The sequence below is a fragment of the Meriones unguiculatus genome, chromosome 12 (genome assembly GCF_030254825.1).
Source record: "Meriones unguiculatus strain TT.TT164.6M chromosome 12, Bangor_MerUng_6.1, whole genome shotgun sequence".
Classification (NCBI taxonomy): Eukaryota; Metazoa; Chordata; class Mammalia; order Rodentia; family Muridae; genus Meriones; species Meriones unguiculatus.
This window is the reverse complement of record NC_083360.1, coordinates 34,841,891-34,858,955: the sequence shown is the minus strand read 5'-3', so window position 1 is coordinate 34,858,955 and position 17,065 is coordinate 34,841,891. Positions and strand designations below refer to the sequence as shown.

The 17,065-nt window shown below is 54.2% G+C and overlaps 2 protein-coding genes across 6 annotated transcripts in view; one reads left to right on the top strand and one right to left on the bottom strand.

Moving 5' to 3' along the window:
* Positions 1 to 1,619: 1,619 nt before the first annotated feature.
* Nacad (NAC alpha domain containing) lies at positions 1,620 to 9,420 on the top strand. The gene is made up of 8 exons (XM_021648227.2): positions 1,620 to 1,830; positions 4,275 to 7,940; positions 8,064 to 8,173; positions 8,255 to 8,326; positions 8,581 to 8,727; positions 8,827 to 8,970; positions 9,119 to 9,241; positions 9,333 to 9,420. Exons 1-8 carry the CDS (start codon positions 1,764 to 1,766, stop codon positions 9,345 to 9,347), a joined length of 4,344 nt encoding a protein of 1,447 aa, XP_021503902.1. The 5' UTR covers positions 1,620 to 1,763; the 3' UTR covers positions 9,348 to 9,420.
* A 1,304-nt stretch (positions 9,421 to 10,724) lies between these two features.
* The window catches only part of Ccm2 (CCM2 scaffold protein), a 56,933-nt gene continuing 50,592 nt past the window's right edge, over positions 10,725 to 17,065 (bottom strand). For all 5 annotated transcript variants that reach the window (XM_021648228.2, XM_021648231.2, XM_021648229.2 and 2 more), the window contains 4 exons: positions 14,454 to 14,511; positions 13,715 to 13,853; positions 13,067 to 13,205; positions 10,725 to 11,391 (listed from right to left, as the gene is read on the bottom strand). In XM_021648228.2, the coding sequence (XP_021503903.1) occupies positions 11,111 to 11,391; positions 13,067 to 13,205; positions 13,715 to 13,853; positions 14,454 to 14,511 (617 nt within the window). In that variant the 3' untranslated portion in view covers positions 10,725 to 11,110. The remainder of the gene's footprint in view (positions 11,392 to 13,066; positions 13,206 to 13,714; positions 13,854 to 14,453; positions 14,512 to 17,065) is intronic.

The following is a 17,065-nucleotide window of genomic DNA, read 5'->3' as shown; positions in this document are numbered from 1 at the left end:
TGTTCGTTTGTTTTTTCGAGACAGGGTTTCTCTGTGTAGCCTTGGCTGTCCTTGGACTTACTTTGTAGACCAGGCTGGCCTCGAACTCAGAAATCCTCCTGCCCCTGCCTCTGCCTCTCTGAGTGCTGGGATTACAGGTGTGGGCCCGACTTCATGGCTGCCTTCTCATCTTTGAGAGTTCTATTTTGGTTTTCTTCGATTTCCAGTTGATCTTAGTAAAAGAAACAGACGAGACTGTACTGTCTTTTCTGGGCCAGAAGCCCATGAGGCCTCACAAAATGACTCAGGTTCCTGGAAAATCTGTGATGTTGATAATAATGTAAGGAAGGAGCAGTCAGAGCAGTGTTGGGTTGGAGGTAGAATTCAGCTTACAAAAAAACAAAAACAAGAAAACCGGTGGTGGCGCACTTTTAATCCCAGCACTTGAGAGGCAGAGGCAGATCTCTGAGTTTAAGGCCAGCCTGATCTATAGAGTGAGTTCAAGGACAGCCAGCGAAGGCTACAGAGAAACCCTGTCTCAAAAAAAAAAAAAATTTTTTTTTTCAAGGAGGAAACAACTTAGATCCTTGGAGACAAGGTAAGAGCCCTTAAGTCCTTAAGTGCAGTATAAAGGAGACAGAGCAAGTCAAATATTGGGAGGATGACTATCAGCAACAGAGAGGGGTGGGGCAGTTTTGCAGGAGATGCTGGCCTTACGTTTGGACATGGTGGGTAAGTGGGCCAGGATACACTGGTGTGCCGTGCTGCGCCTCGAGTCAGGTCCAAGGGATTGGGGAACAGCACCTGGCTTCCTGGGAAGACTGTAAACCCAGAAGATCCTGTAGAGCGGGCACTCCCTCCCTGCTTGCCCCAATAGCTGCTAATTTCCCTGACTCCAGCTCAAAGAACAATGTGTCATTCATTCATCTCCTGGTGCCTGGCACTGGGAATGGAGGGGGAGCACGCTGGGTAGTGCAACAGCCAGTGTGGAAGCATAGTACATTGCAGGAAGGGATACGGTAAGCATCATCTCTGGATGTGTGGCACAGGGCCTGCGAGAAATAGAGGTGTGTTTCCTCCCTGGCCTGGAGAACTGAAGGGTGAAGGAAAAGAAGCAGACTGCCGAGCCAGAACTCAAAGATCCAGCTGGGCCCAAGAGCTTGTCTGGAGTTGCTTTCTCTGGCGCACTCTGCTCCATCTCCCGTTGCCACAGAGACAGGAGGTGGTTGCTATGGAGACTGACTGGCAGGATCAGCCAATCCCAAGCTGCTGTTTCAGCTCATCTTGGGGCTTGGGGTTAATAACTCCTTCTCCCGGCTCCCTGTGTCCTCTGTCCAGTCATTGAGCAATAGGTCGGGCCATCAACTCATTAAAGTGGCCCTGCCCCCTCTGCAGAATATAAAACTATCTCCTCAGATTAACCGGCACCCCTGGCTCCGGAGACCTTTTACTTCTTTCTAGCTAAGAGGCGATGTCACCTTGGGAGGAGCCTGGACTCCAAGTGGCCCCTTGGATGCTGCGGGAAAGGCGGGGCAGGGCGCAGCCTTCCAGCCTAGGAGAGAAGCAGTGGGGTGAATGCAAGGAACGAGCGCCCTCCCTCTGGAGCTCCGCAGTGCCTGGTGCGCCGGCGCACGCTCACTCGGCTCGATAGGCGGGCGGGGCGGCGCTGACGTCACTCACGGCCCCCTCCCCAGCAGAGGGGCGGTGGCCGTGCTGGCTACTCCGAGCGCATTGACGGACAGAGGGACAGAGAGACGGAGTACCGGCAGGCACACGTCCAGGCCATGCCCGGAGAGGCTGCGGGCGCTGAGCTGCCACTGCCTGAGGCAGGAGGGCCTGGATCCCGCACAGGTGAGACCGCGCCGGCTCCCCTTTCTGGCCCACTACTTTTCTCTGGCTTTCTCCTCCATCCCTCTGCCTCTTCACAGTCCCCTCCCCGTCTTTCCAGACTGGTTCTTCCCCGCACCTGCGTTCTTCTCCCCCACCCCCAGGATTTTATGAAAGCCTGGAGGCCACAAACCGCATCCTCCAAGCCTGAAGCCATGAAGGGCAGTGTCTTGGCCTTTCACTCTAGGCTGTGGCAGAGCGTACTCTTTGGACCAAGTCCCATTTGCTTGGGCCTCTGTACCACATCACGTTCCATTATCCACAGAGAACTGTGTCCCAGGACCGACAGTGGTGGGCAGGTTTGGAAGCGGGAGGGTCATCGCTACAGGCTCATCCTATGACCACCAGAGGGTTCTTGGTGCCCAGGGCAGCAAGCTCTAGACTTAGAAAGGAGGTGTAGGACTGTTGGGACCTGGGAGCTCAACCAGAGGACACTGGCAAAGCTAAGTTGGGGAGCTGGGGCTCTGGGCAGGTGTCCTGGCCAGCAGCGGTCTTACTATGCAGACCTCGGAGAAGAAGGGGGCATTAAATGTTGGTGGAGGCCCTTCAAGTTTGAATGACCCTGCTAGAGATGGACTATGTGTAACTTGGGCAAAGCCAAGGGCACCTTGCTGTGTGCAAGAAGTCATCTGGGGAGAGGATGGGCAAGAATGGGGATGCCAGTGCTGGGCCAGGGGCCTCACTGAGAGCTAACAGTTGCCACTCTATTCTTGCTGGGAAGCAGGTAATGAAGAGGCTGGGACTCCCCAGCCCCAGAGTCATAATCTGGTTTCTTACTGGTTTACTTGGTGACCTTGAATGAGACATATACACACACACCCTTTGGGCTTTTATTTCCCTTCCACTTTAACCTTGGCCCATTTCTGCCCTGGAGCCACACTGGGAAGTGAAGATGGCAAGGGCCTGACTTCAGGACACCCAGTGATGGCTACTAGCCACACCCACTTCCAGGTCCAGGTATCCCTCAAAAGACCTGAGGTTTCTGTCAGGACCCCTGACTGCTGTAGTTGCCCAGCTGCAGGTTAATGAGTTCAGCTGGTGTCCAAGAGCCCTGACACGGCCAAGTGCCACCTCCGGGGAGCTGGCTGTCTCCTCTTCAGCGTCCCTCTCATCCCAGATGAGATCTGCTCAGCAGCTGAGAAAGACAAAGCCACGGTGCAGGCGATGTCACCCCGTCACCAGTGAGCGTGGTAAAGCCAGCAGTGTTGGCTGTGTGCCTGCTGGAGCGGCAGGCCCCTAGGCACCGCCCCTCCCCCTCTTGTGCAGGACTTGGCCTGGGCTCTGGGGACAGCAGGAAGGCTTTAAGTGGATACTTCAAAGAGATGTGTGTTTGGCCGTGGTCCAGGTGAGAGAGGGATGCTACAGTCTTTAAAAATGAGGCGTTGAGCACTCAGAGAAACACTTGCATGGTTGAGTTAAAAGCCATGGGACCCACATGAATGTGCAGAGACCTGCGTGGTGACATGCAGCAAGAGGCAAGACAGCATTAGCCAGAGAGACAGGAGGTGGTATTGTGTGCTGCCCTTTAAAGAGGTTTCTTTGCTACCTTTCTAAGTCCCTAAGTACTTCCTGGTCCACGGTGTTCCACGGCACGGGCATGTGTATGCAGTGTGGCGTGTCAGCTGAAGCATGCCAGCCCATGAGCTTTTGTGAGCATTCTGGCTGAGAGAGTGCCTGAGGCCTAGAGGAGGACCCCAAGGTAGGCCAGGCGCTCCCAGCATGGTGGAGGATCTGTCACCACGAATGGCTGTCTCCATGGAGGAGATATGGTCAGTCTTCCCTCGGCTGTCCTGTCCCATGGGCATCATTTTCTGCCGCGGCCCCATTGAGCAGGGTGCTGCTGCTCAGCCTCTGATACGTGTCTGTCTCCATTCTCCAGAAACTTAGCTGCATGCCGGGCTGTGCAGAGAGCTCTGGGGAGCTTGAGGTTGGCCTCAAGTCTAGGCAGCAAGAATAGGAAAGAGACGGGCTAGAGGCAAAACCTCCTGCTTACAGCAGACCTGGAATGTTCCAGAGCTGTAGTGTGCAGGACTCTTGCCCTTGTCACAAGGAGGAGCCGGCGTTGTTCAGTGGATTCTTGTGGCCCTCTGTCCCTGCTGAGCCTAGCTGAACCAAGCTGGAAAGGTGAGCTGGATTTTGAACAGGAAGTTGCTAGCTGTCGCTGTGCCTCCAAGAAAAGCCTAGGTTCCTGATCCCCAGCACTCCTCGCGGCTCCCCTTCTTAGAAAGCCCGTCAGGGGCTCCCTGCTGAAACATGGGAACTATTCCTCAGGTGCTCTTCGCCCACACACCAGCCCTCTCTGCAGCTTTATCCATGGAAGGCTGCCCATGTCCCATGTTCGGCTCTTCACCTGGCCCGGCCCCGAGATGTGACTAGGGAGCATGTCATGTCCTTTTCTCTCTCCACAGATCTCTCATGTGATGCAACCATCCTGAAAGGGGACCAACAGGAGCCCCACACCCTGACCCCAGGGGATCCTCTACCCCTCACATTCCTGTCCAGCAAGCCAGGTGCCCGGCCCCAACCTGAGGGGGCCAGCTGGGATGCAGGGCCCGGTGGGGCCGTCTCAACCTGGGTGGACCCAGCAGAGGGCAGCCCAAGCCCAGTGGTCCTCCCTGAGGGCCTGCCTCTCCAGCCTCTGCCTGCTGAAGTCCCTCTCCCCACCACCCTGGAGCCCCGCATCGTGATGGGTGAGGAGACATGCCAGGTCGTCCCTTCACCCGGGGCAGCCTGGCCAGTGCTCAGGGACCGGGAGGGTGGGCACATTGCCCTGCACCCACCTCCGGAGCCGTGTTCTCAGGGTGATCCTCCTGTGCCTTCCCCTCCCCCTGACCTCGATTCTTACTTCACACCCCCCTCCACCCCCACCAAGACCACCTATGCCCTGCTTCCTGACCACGGGCCCCACAGGGATGCCTGGGACCTGGAGGCCAAGCTGCTGGATGAGTTACTGGACTCAACGCCAGCTTCCCCCTCAGGCTCCTACATCACAGCAGATGGGGACAGCTGGGCTTCATCACCGTCCTGTTCCCTCAGCCTGCTGGCCTCAGCTGAAGGGCTGGACTTTCCCTCCGACTGGGGCCTCTCCCCATCAGGGTCAGTGGTAGAGGAACTAGAGCCACAGCCCACAGCACCTCCAGAGGCCCCGTCCTCGGACTCTAGTCTCTCAGCAGATAGCAGCTCTTCCTGGAGCCAAGAGGGCCATTTCTTTGACCCGAACTTCCTGGCCAACGACCCGATGATCCCTGCCGCCCTACTACCCTTCCGGGGTAGCCTCATCTTCCAGGTGGAGGCCGTGGAGGTGACACCACTGTCCCAAGAGGAGGAGGATGAAGAAGTAGCTGCTGATGCTGCAAGCCCGGATGGAGACCTGGCTGGAGAGGGTGGGGATGACAGCACATCCGCCTCCTTCCTACAATCCCTGTCCGACCTGTCCATCATCGACGGCGTGGATGAGGCCTTCGCCTTCCGGGATGATACCTCGGCACCCTCCTCTGACTCGGACTCGGCTTCCTATGCAGGGGCAGATGATGACAGGCTGTACAGTGGGGAGCCCCATGCCCAGCCCAGTGCTCAGAATGCAGAGCAGGAACACAGAGGCAGGGCCACATTTCAGGGGACAGAGTTCACACCTCAGATACCAGAGCAAGAAATCTGTCTTACCAGTAGCCAGGAATCAATTGCAGAAATAGCAGAAGAGGCCCCAACTTTAGGCATGGAGTCTGAGGCTATGGTGACCCCTCCTGATCTGCAAGCCACTCCAGACCCCCAGGTGGAGGAAGCTACCACAGTGAGCCCTTGGGTGGGGAATGAAGAGGCTGATTCAGTCACTCAACAAGCACCCAGGGCTCTGCCTCAGCCCTGCCTGAAGGGGATAGGCACTGACTTAGGCTGTATGTCTGTCACTGCAGAGGCAATTCTAGATCTGCAGGAAAAAGCAAGCCCCACCTTGTGTCCAGTCCTTCCTGATAATTTGAAGGAAGGAGGCCAGGAACTTCCCTCCACACTGGAGTTTGCGGCTGTGGCTTCAGTGGGGTCCCAGAAGGCCGAGGGAGGTGTCATACTACCCCAGGACTCCCTTATGACATTACCCCCACTTTTGCAAGGTACAGAGCCCACAGCAGGTCCAGAGTCTGTGGCTGTAGTTGCACTGGGGCCTCAGCAGGATGAGAGGTGTGATGTAGCACTCCAGGATGTCCCTGTGGCATCTTCTCCACCTCAGCAAAGTAGAGATCCAACCACAGGTCCAGAGTCTAGGTCCGTGGCTACAGCTGGGTTCCAGCAGGCTAAGGAAGGTATCACAGAACCCCAGGCCTCCCCCGTGGCATCATCCCCATGCCCTCAGGGTTCAGATCCCACCTCAGACCCAGACTCTGAGGCTGTGGTCACACTGAGGTCTCAGCAGGATGAAGGGATTGCCACGGTACCCCAGGAGTCTCCAATGATGTCATCCCCACCCCTGCAGGGCTCAGATCCCACCTCAGACCCAGACTCTGGGGCTGTGGTCACACTGAGGTCTCAGCAGGATGAAGGGATTGCCACGGTACCCCAGGAGTCTCCAATGATGTCATCCCTACCCCTGCAGGGCTCAGATCCCACCTCAGACCCAGACTCTGAGGTTGCTGCCACACTGGGACCACGGCCAGATGAGAAGGGTGTTACCATACCCCAGGTCGCCCCAATACCATCACCTTCACCCCTGCAAGGCTTAGATTCAACCTCAGACCTAGAATCTGTGGTTACAGCCACAATGGAGTCCGAGCAGGCTGAAGGAGATCTCACGGCACCCCAGGACACCTCTGTGATGACACCTCCACCTCTTCAAGGTACAGATTCCACCTCAGACCCAGAGCTGATAGCTCAAGACACCTCTCAGGCCCTGCAGAGAGAAGCAGGGACAGCCTTGGACACCCCGGAGACTAAGCCTTCAGCTTCCAAGGCCCATCAGGAGTTAGGTATGGCTGTAGGACCAGGGCCAGTGCCTGAGGAGCAGGATACAGAACCCCCTCCACACTCAGCACTCCTAGCCTCAAACCAAGCCCAACAGAATGGTTCAGGGCCAGCTGTAAAGGCTGACAACTCTGGGGCTCCAGGAGAAGAGCCAGGTCCCATCATGAGCACAAAGACCTCTGAGCCCGCATCTTGCACAGGGGAGAAAGAAGCTGAGAACATAGCTGCACTCAAAAAAGGAGCATGTCTTGAAGCCCATGATGGGGTCAAGACCCGCTCACCTCAAAGAGAGGCTCCGGGAGCCAAGAACAAGCGGGGAAGAGGTCCCAAGCCACCAGGGCAGGGAAATGGGTCCAAGTCAACATCCCAAGGTGCCGGGGAGACTTTCAAGGCACATTCTGCTGCAGGCTCTGAGGTCAGCCAGCCACAGCAGAGGAGTTCAGCTGGAGAGGGAAGGGGCCTGGGCAGCAAGGACACCTCAGGCCCCAGGCTTCCTGTGGCTATATCTGTACAAGCCAGGCTAGACTCCTGCCCAGGGTCCCCAGCAAGGGCCACCTGCACACTGAGCAGGGTGTACTCTGAGGAGACAGCCAGGTGTGCGCCACCCTTCCAGCACCTGGAGCCTACGGTGGGCCTGGGCAATGCAGGACAGCCTCAGGTGACGCCCGGCATCCTTAACCCCTCCCCGGCACACTCTGCCAATGACCTGCCCACCACACCCCAGAACAGGCTCCTGGACCCTGACCCTTCTGCTCCCAGTGCCCTCGAAAGAACATCCCAGCCATCCCCGGGCCCCCCAGCCCCCTGTCTGTGCCCCACTCCTCAGAAAGCCTCTGTGGAAGAGGAGGAGCCCCCAGCCTCTCGCGGTCTGACGCCTCAGGCAGGAGCCCAGGGAGCTGCTGCCGTTACCTCAGGATCCACAAAGCCTCTGGGGGCCCGGCAGCGTGTCAGCCTCTCACCTCACTCCACCCTCAACCCCAAAGTGACCCCCACAGATGCCAAAGACCTGGCTTGCGTCATCTCAAGCCCCAGCCAAGTGCCTCCTCCCTCTGGGACCCAGAACCCATCTGGCCCTCGAGGGTCCCCAGTCCATGAACAAGAGGATGAGGACAGCCTGGAGGAAGGTAAGTGTATGTGTGAGTCAGGGCCTGGGCCAGCTGGACTCTTCCTGGCGGGAGGGGGGCGGGGGGACTAGGGGATGGAACTCTGCAATAGTAAGAGGCCATCATTCCTCTCCTTTTCCCCAGACTCACAGAGGGCCCCAGGCTCTGGCCAGCATTCAGATAGCCACGGGGAGTCGTCTGCTGAGCTGGATGAGCAGGATATCTCACCTCTGAAAGCCCAGTGTCCCGCACAGGTGCTGGCCGGGGAAGTGGGTGGGTCTCTGGCTGAGCACAAGGCCAGACCCTACAAATGCTTAGCCTTCATCTTTCTACAGGGCCCAGCAGGTAGCAATGAGGAGACCATTGCCAAAGCCAAGCAAAGCCGAAGTGAGAAGAAGGCTCGAAAGGTCAGCTGAGGGCAGGCCCCCTAGAGGGTCCTGGGAGAGGACATGTATAGAGAGGCATCTTTACCAACAGCCTTCATGCCCTGTGGCCAGTGAAATCCTATCCATAAAAAGGGCTTTGAGTCAAATCTATAACTCACACCTTCTCCTAAACACTAGAGTGTCCTGAGGCCCTTCCAGAGGGAGGTCAGCCCGACATGGGGAAGGGCAGCCATCCAGTCACAGGGAAGGTCTGAGTTTCCTTTCCTCTGCCTCAGGCAATGTCGAAACTGGGCTTGCGGCAGATTCAGGGAGTCACCAGAATCACCATCCAGAAGTCCAAGAACATCTTGTTTGTTATTGCCAAGCCAGATGTCTTCAAGAGCCCCGCCTCAGACACCTATGTGGTCTTTGGTGAGGCCAAGGTCTGTTTCGGCTACACCCATGCTGTAGTTTGGGGGGGCCAGCCTGGGAAGACAGCAGGAGCCAGCGAGCTCTGCTCACACAGCTGTCCCCTTCTGCAGATCGAGGACCTGTCCCAGCAAGTACACAAAGCTGCGGCAGAGAAGTTCAAGGTGGCCTCGGAATCGTCAGCCCTGGTCTCTGAGTTGGCACCTGGACCCCGGGTGAGGACAGAGTGCGAGGAGCAGGAGGAGGAAGACGAGGAGGTGAGGCCTAGAGGCTCTGGAACAGGTGACAGGTGGCTGGGGATGGGAGGGTGAGGGTTAGGATGGTATTCTACTCTGCCTGGGCAGCACCCTGCTTCAAGAGGCCTCCTCAGGCAGCTTAAGCCACCTCCCTATTTCCCTCTACCAGGTGGAGGATGCTGGACTAGAACCTCGTGACATTGAACTGGTGATGGCCCAGGCCAATGTGTCCAGGGCAAAGGCTGTGCGGGCCCTGAAGGACAACCACAGTGACATTGTCAATGCCATCATGGTAAGCAAGCGCTAGCCCCTTCTTGAGCCCAGATGTCCCTTGTAAAGTCCTCTAGAAAAGGCCCTCTTCTAACATGACTCTTCCTCTACAGGAACTGACAATGTAGCTGCTGACTGGAAGCTGGGGCCACTCTGCCTCTCCCTATCTCTGCAGCCCAATAAATCAGTGTCACATCATCACCCTTTGAGTCCACTCCGTTCTGTGGTATAGTCTCATCACCCTTGGGTGTCTCTTCAGGGCCCTTTGATGTCCCTTCACTGCCCTCTAGTGTCCCCTTGGCACCTGATATTCACTGTCATCTCACTGCTTTTATGTCATCACCATGTCCACCATCACCCTGTAAGTGTCTCATCCATCTGTCTCCCCAACACCTCTGACATCTCATCACCCTCCTTTGGTCCCATCGTCCCCTGGGGTCCCATCATCCTTTTCTGGCATTCTCTCAGACCCAGCTATGGCACCATGGTTGTTTACTTCCTGTCCTTTCCCCCTGCAGTTTTGAGCACTGAAACGTGGTTGGCCTGGTCCTTTTCTTCCACATACAGGCTGCTGGTGTGCACAGGGGAAGCTAGGAGATAATAGGGCACAGAGTGGACTTTGGCTTGTCTTTAGCATCCCAGGAGAGAATTAGCTGCATGTAAATTAACAGTGTCTTTACTTTCCTGGCTTGGCCTAGGCTCCCATGACCAGGCCAAGGAAGTGACAGCCCCAGCAGGTGACAGGAAATAGATTCAGGTCAAGTATTGCCCTAAGGCCACGGTACTGCTGAGGAGATCATCTGTGAGACCCCAGGGATACTTGGCTTGCCCTGGATACAACTGAGGCGTCCACAGGGGCTCTGCCACAACCATCCCAGGACAGAGAAAGTCTGGTGCTGTTGGCCCTCCTGTCCGGAATGCAGACCCTCCTCCCTGAGTGTGGACAGCAGAGACCCCTGAACAGTCTCCTCGCCTAGGAGCTTCTAGGGCAGCCTGACCCAGGTCGCTTCCTTTCTTTCCTGATGGCTAGAAGACTTCGAAAGGGTCTACAGGGTAGAGGCCAGAATGAAGTTAACAGGCATAGGAGAAGAGCTGACTGAGGGAGGGGACAGAATGAGGGCCATGGGCCCCGTGTCAGCCTTCTGGAAGCCCAACTCTCAGCTTTCCGGTTGCACTCTTCCTTGTATACTGCACTTCTGAGCATCAAAGAAGCGTAGGCAAAGGGCCAGAGCCTGCTACTGTCCTTGGGATAATTGGTGCATAGAATACAAAGATAAAGGTAACCCTGGCATGTGAGCGGGATCCCAAAATGCTCCTGTCCCTTGTCCACAGAGCCAAAGCAGAAGCAACAATCTTCTCTTCTACCCCAACTCTGGGTTCTGTGGACAGTTGTGGTCCAGCAGACAGGGACCAGAATGGAGACCCCCGGCGTCCCCTACACTTTGCGACAATATGGCTTTCAACCAATTCGAATGGGAAAAAAAAAAATGCTTGACAACTGAAGATTAAATTATTCACATTGTAGTAAACTTTTTAAGGTCTCTGAGAATTAGAAGAGGAAAATCATGTGCAAAATCTCAGCTGTCCAGGGCCAGGCCAACAGGACTGGCTCTTCCTGCCAGCTGCAACTGGCCCTCCCCCAGTAGGGATATGCTACAGGCATTGCTGAGCCCCTGAGGAGCAGGCACAGAGGCTTCTGTCCTGTGTTGGGGCAGGTGTCCTGTGGCAGCTTTCCACTCCTTCACAGTAGAGGACCTGGCCACCGGAGCCACCTGTGTCTGCAGCCTCTCCCTAGCTCCAAGCTCGGAAGGGCTGACACTCAGGTCTGGGCATCTTCTCCCAGGAAGGCCTGGGACGGCTGTGAGAGACAAGCTTACACTGCCACGCCCCATCAAGCTGAGTCCTGGTCCATGCTGCAGCCTAGCGCTTCAATATCGCTACTGATGTCCAAGATCATGCGGTCCCACTCATCCCCCTCTGAAGGCGCAGACCGGTCGTCAGGGCTTCCTGTGGTCCTGTTCCCGTTGGTGGTGGAGGTGGAAGTGGTGCTCAGGGCACGGCGATGCCTGCCAAAGCTGTCAGTGATGATGCCACGGCCGTCTTTTACACCAATGGTCTCCAGGAAGTTTTCAAAGTGCTGACTGTCCTTCTCAGGGATAAAGGGCCTCAGACCTGCCAACACACAACCCCAGAGTGACATCTCAGGGGGGCTCAGGAACCTCAGACCACACAAGCTGTGCCTGGAGCCAGGTTCAATTAAATCTGACTCTGACAAGGACTCCAGCTATGAAAAGCTTGCTGTCTGTCAATCTCGCTCTCTTTGGCTTTGAGGCATGGCACCGGCCACGAGCCTATGATCTTCAAAGCCCCTACCTTATAGGGCAGAAAGCCAAGGCCACAAAACCAATGGCAATGAGGTTTGTCCTCAGAGGCAGTACTCATGCCAAAGCCAGTAACAAAACCCATAATAACCTCCCCAAACAGTAAACTGTCCTCCTCAGGATGACCAGAATCTCATAATCCTGAAACCAGAACATTGATGTGGGCAGACAGGCTGGGCCCATCCAAACAGAGTGAAGATTTCATTAACACAATGGGCGAGTTTACAGAGAGCATTTCCCTGAGCTGGAGCCTTAAGAGAACCCCTGGCATACCATTCACACTACTAGTTGCAGAACATGAGAAGCAGGAGGAGTTCAAGGTCATCCTCCACTATACAGGGAGTTTGGGGCCAGCCTGAGCTATATGAGACTGCTGTATCGTAAACCCAAACTAAACAGAACCAAACCCACAAAACAACCTGCTTAGGTGGGGGCCAGGAGGTGGAAGAGAGGCCTAGTGGCAAGAACTCCCTGCAGAATTTAAACAGCAGCTGCCCAAAGCTCAGCTCTTTCCTAACATACCTTTTCTGATTTGTCTGATATAGCAAGGTTGATCATCTTGCTATATATTGTTCTAGCTAACCTTGAACTTGCCTCCTGCCTCAGTCTCCAGCCTCAGTCTCTCAGGTACTCAGGTTATGGCTGTGTCCTATCATGCCTGGTTCTATACCCACTTCTGGCACAGAGGCAGCTGAGAACAAAATGAAACGGAGCTGGCTTCAGGCTTCTGAATGTATATTCTGGGCTGGGTGCTAGGGACCTGGAACCTGAACCTTGCTGGGTACCTGGTCCAGGCCTGCAGAGCGAGGAGCTCAGACTCGACTCTCATGGCTCTACAGTCCTTCATCTTCCAACAGCAGAGGGGCCCAGGCAAGCAGCTGATGCTCACCAGGCCAATACAAAGCAGGATCAGCTGACCTCCCTTGGTTTACTGAGAGCACAGGTAAGGACCTCACAGCTTTCAGTGAGCTACTACCAGCTCACTGTCTTCTGAGCATTGGCAGAAGGGAAAACCACAGAGGCACTATTGTCCCTTGCAGGTGTGGGTCTATGGCAGGCTGACACCCAGAATAGCAGTGACTCTGAAGAATGTGCTGGGCTCTTCAGGGGGTCTCGGAGAAAGGCTCATCGTTCCATCTAAATGGTGTCTTTGCTTCCCCACTCAACAAGTTCCTACATGCTCCAAAACACACTGACAAAGACACCTCCTTAAAGAGTCCCTTGACTCTCCCCAGAAGTACACTTCTGACTTGATGGGTTTTGTTTGGATTAGTCTCAGGACCCTTTTCATACAACCTGGAAGAGCCCACTCGGTTCAGCTCCAAGGTCTAAGCAGAGTGAAAACAGGCCCTTCCAAGCAGCTGTGTCAGTCCTGCATCCTCAGCAAAGCTTCTGTGATAGATATACGTCTGATGGACTCTGCACATGCCCAGAGGAAACCAGTGGCCCTCCTAAGCCTCACTCACCAAGCAGCAGGAACTTGCGGCTGTCTCCGTAGAGCTGCCGCAGGCTAATGCAGAACTCATGGATGGAGGCCCCATTGCGGTATTCATGCAGCAGTGCTGCAAACTGCTGGATCTCCTGCGATGACAGCTTGGTACGTAACTGTCAGGGAAAAGAAGTGCGGAGTATTGAGGTCACAGTGCCCACCATGTGTCTCTGTCATCAGGGCCAGCTCAGGAAGCACCCAGAGGACCAGACTGAGCACAGATCTGCTGTCCTGAAACAAAAGGGGGTCCCTCGTGGGTCTCCAGTCCTTTACCTCCCAACAGCAGAGAGCCCCAGGAAGGCAGCTAATGCTCGCCAGGCCAATACAAGCAAGATCAGCTGACCTCCTTTGGCTTAGTGAGAACAGTAGGGCTGCGGGGAAGGAAGCTAGCTCTTCATGGAGTAGCAAGTATATATATATGCCCCAGGGGTACACAGATCCAGAAGGCTGACTTCAAAGACAAATCTAAGATGCAAGGAGGCATTAGGCCTAGGCACCAATGGAGATGCTATTCCAAATCAGCACCAGCATGGTCCAGGCCAAATAGCCCAGTACCAACTCAGGACCACAACTCCCACAGACCATCAATAGCCAAACCAGGCAGGTGACGAGACTGGCTGCCTACCGTGAGCATGTAGTCCTGCAGCAGTTCCGTGGCACTGGTGCTCAGCTCGCTCTCGCTGACAGTCTTGCTATGGGGTGATGCTTGCATGCAGAAGGGCAAGGGTGGCAGGCCTCCCACATCCCCAGAGTCAGGGAAACAGCTGCAAAGGTACAAGGTATAATATGGGTGGGCCCTGACTACTCAACCCTCAGGACCCAAACTCATATGCCTGGTTAGGGCTGGGGCCTGCTGACCTGCTCACAAATACAACCATATAAGCAAAGGACAGTGACTAAGGAAGAAATGCCTGGGCACAGCCGCCAGTGGAGATCAAGAAGATCCCAGGAGTCAGCCAACCTTACAGTGGAGCTGGGACCCCCAGTGGGGGATTCTCAGATGGGTTCTGAGCAAAGAGAGGGAGTTCAGAGGAGGGACTAGGATAAAGGGCTTGGCCTGCTCAGGTGGTGTCCAGAGCTGAGGGACAGCAAAAGCAGAGGCAGAAAGGATGGGAGAATGCACAGGCTAAGCTAACAGGCTTCAGGAGGGTGCAAAACACCACCATTCAGTGTGCCTTTTCCAAGAGCACTTCTGGAGGTCCCAGAAGGTAGGGAGGAGGAAGGACTGGCAGGGCTCTACAGGAGGACATCTGGGGCACTGGACTCAATGGGGCTGAAGAGAACCTTGTAGGACCACCAAGCTAGAGGCTAGACACAAAAGACCATTTGATGAACTAAGCCCAGGGCCCAGTGCATGTACTCACAAGGTGCTGGCTTCAGCATCATAAGTGTCCTTCATGTCCACTTTCGTGGAAGAGTCATCTGCACAAAAGATGTCGAATACTTAGAGGACTTTCAAGTACTGGGTAGGTGTTTGAGGCCCAGGTACCCAGCTGGCCCTAAAGTGAGTACTCGGTGCAGGTAACCCCAAGGTCACATCTATAGGCAACAGCAGCAGCCCAAGCTCTGGGACTTCATCATGGAGCTTCCCATCCTGGAAAGTATTGAGGGCCCAAGGCAAGATTCCCAGACTTGAGCCCATCCCTCTTGAGGATTTTGTGAAATACAGAAATACAAATCCTGCCATAGGCTGGGACAGAGTCCACAGAGGACTCACAGATGGCGGCTGCTTCTGGAGATGTCAACTATGTGCTCAACTACATCACAACAGTAACACCACAGGTCCCTCAGCAGAAGCCACAGAGTTAGGCAGTGAAACCTTAGCCTGGACATCACTGAGTCCCTCAGTACAGCAGAGCGTCTGGCCCACGGCAGCTGCCTGCATAAGTTCCAACAGAAACCACTCTGTGTAGTTAAGACTGCACTTGGCTCTTCCAACTCTGAGGAAAGACACTCCAACACCAAGACACGCAGTGAGTAAAGCTTCTCAGAGAGGCAGAATCCTGGATAAGACCAACTGGGAACAGGAGATTGGTGATGCAAGAGGGGCCAGGTTTGTGCAATGGCATCCAAAGATGTCACACACTCCCCCGGGAGTGTGACTGCAATGGTGCAAAGCAAACAGTAATGAAGGTTACTAATTAGTAGACCCTGAAACAGGGAGATGACCCTGGACTTTGTGTCTTGTGTGTGTGTGTGTGTGTGTGTGTGTGTGTGTGTGTGTAGGGGGGAGGGGTTGATGTGATTACAGCAATCTGCTGTGGTTTGGATATGCAGTGGTTTGAATACTAAAGGCCTTGTCCTAGCTGATGGCACTGTTTTAGGAGTTCTGGAAAGCTGAAGATGTAGGGCCTAGTGGTGCAAGTGTCCACTGGAACTGTATCACATCCAGAACCCCTCTGACTCTCTGCTTTCTGGCCACCAGGAAGTGACAACTTTGTTCCTCCTGCTGTCCCATCATGATGCTCTCTCACTATGGCCCAAGCACAGGGCCGGCCATGGACAGCGAGCCAAGCAAACCCTCCCTCCTTTTAAACCATTCCTCTCAGTGCTTGTCACTGTGATGAAAGGCCTAACATAGCTTCCAGGTGTGTCAACGGGAGATGTGGCCATCAAGAAAGGCAGATGTACATGGCTGCAGTGAAGACTGAGGAAGTCTCTAGAGCAGCTTTTCTCAACCTGCAGATTGCCCTCTCAGGGGTCACATATCAGATATTTACACTATGATTCATAACAGTAGCAAAATTAGAGTGAAGCAGCAACTAAACAATTCCACAGTTGGGAGTCAACACAACACAAGGAATTGTATTAAAGGGGGCAGCTTAGGAAGGTGACTCGCTGCTCTAGAAGCTGGGAAGGTCAGGGAAATGGGTCCTCTGGAGCCTCTAGAAAGGCTTCAGTGCCATGAAACGTGTGTTGGGCTCTGACGCACAGAACACCCTCAGGGCACGCTTGTACTGTTTGAGACACTGAGCTGGGATCTGTCAGGACCCTGCAAACAAGCCAGAAATGGGCAGAAAGAATAGAAGGGGTGTGTGTGCCATCCCTAGGGAGGTCTCAGGACAAGCTAGCCACAGGCACTACTGTGTGCTTCCTGCAAAAAGTCACATATCACACATACATCATATATCATACATACATACACATATGCTAAATTGTTGTTTTTGAGACAGGCTTTCTCTGTATAGCCCTGGCTGTCCTGGATTCACTTTTTAGACCAGGCTGGCCTCAAACTCACAACAATCCACCTGCCTCTCCCTCCCCAGGTGCTGGGACCTTATATACTTAATAGTTACAAAAAACTCAGTTATCAAACTAGGGATGAAGCCTGATGGACAGTGTCTAGCATATAAACCCCTGTGTTCAATCCACAACACTGCATAAAAACTGGATGTAGTAGCAAATGCCTATAATCCTAGCACTCAGGACCTTTTGAGAACCCTTTCAAGAAGAGGAGTAATGGGGGTAGTGACCCAGCTTTCTTTCTTTCTCTTTTCTCTTTCTTTCTTTCTCTCTCTCTCTCTCTCTCTCTCTCTCTTTCTTTCTTTAGTTTTTTGAAACAGGTTTCTTTGTGTTGCCCTGGCTATCCTGGAAGGTGATGCAATATCTTTAACCTTTAATCCTAGTATTTAGGAGGCAGAGGTAGGCAGATCTCTCTGAGTTTGAGACCAGGTTGGTCTACATAGTGAGCTCCACACCAGATGGAAAAAAAAGAATGAAAGAGAGAGAAAGAAACAAAGAAAAAGAAAGAAAAAGAGAGAAAAAGAAGGAGAGAAAGAGAGGAAGGAAGGAAGGAAAAGGAAGGAAGGAAGGAAGGAAGGAAGGAAGAAAGGAAGGAAGGAAGAAAGGAAGGAAGGAGGGAGGGAGGGAGGGAGGGAGGGAGGGATGAAGGAAGGAAGGAAAGAAAGAAAGAAAGAAAGAAAGAAAGAAAGAAAGAAAGAAAGAAAGAAAGAAAGAAAGAAAGAAAGGAAAGAAG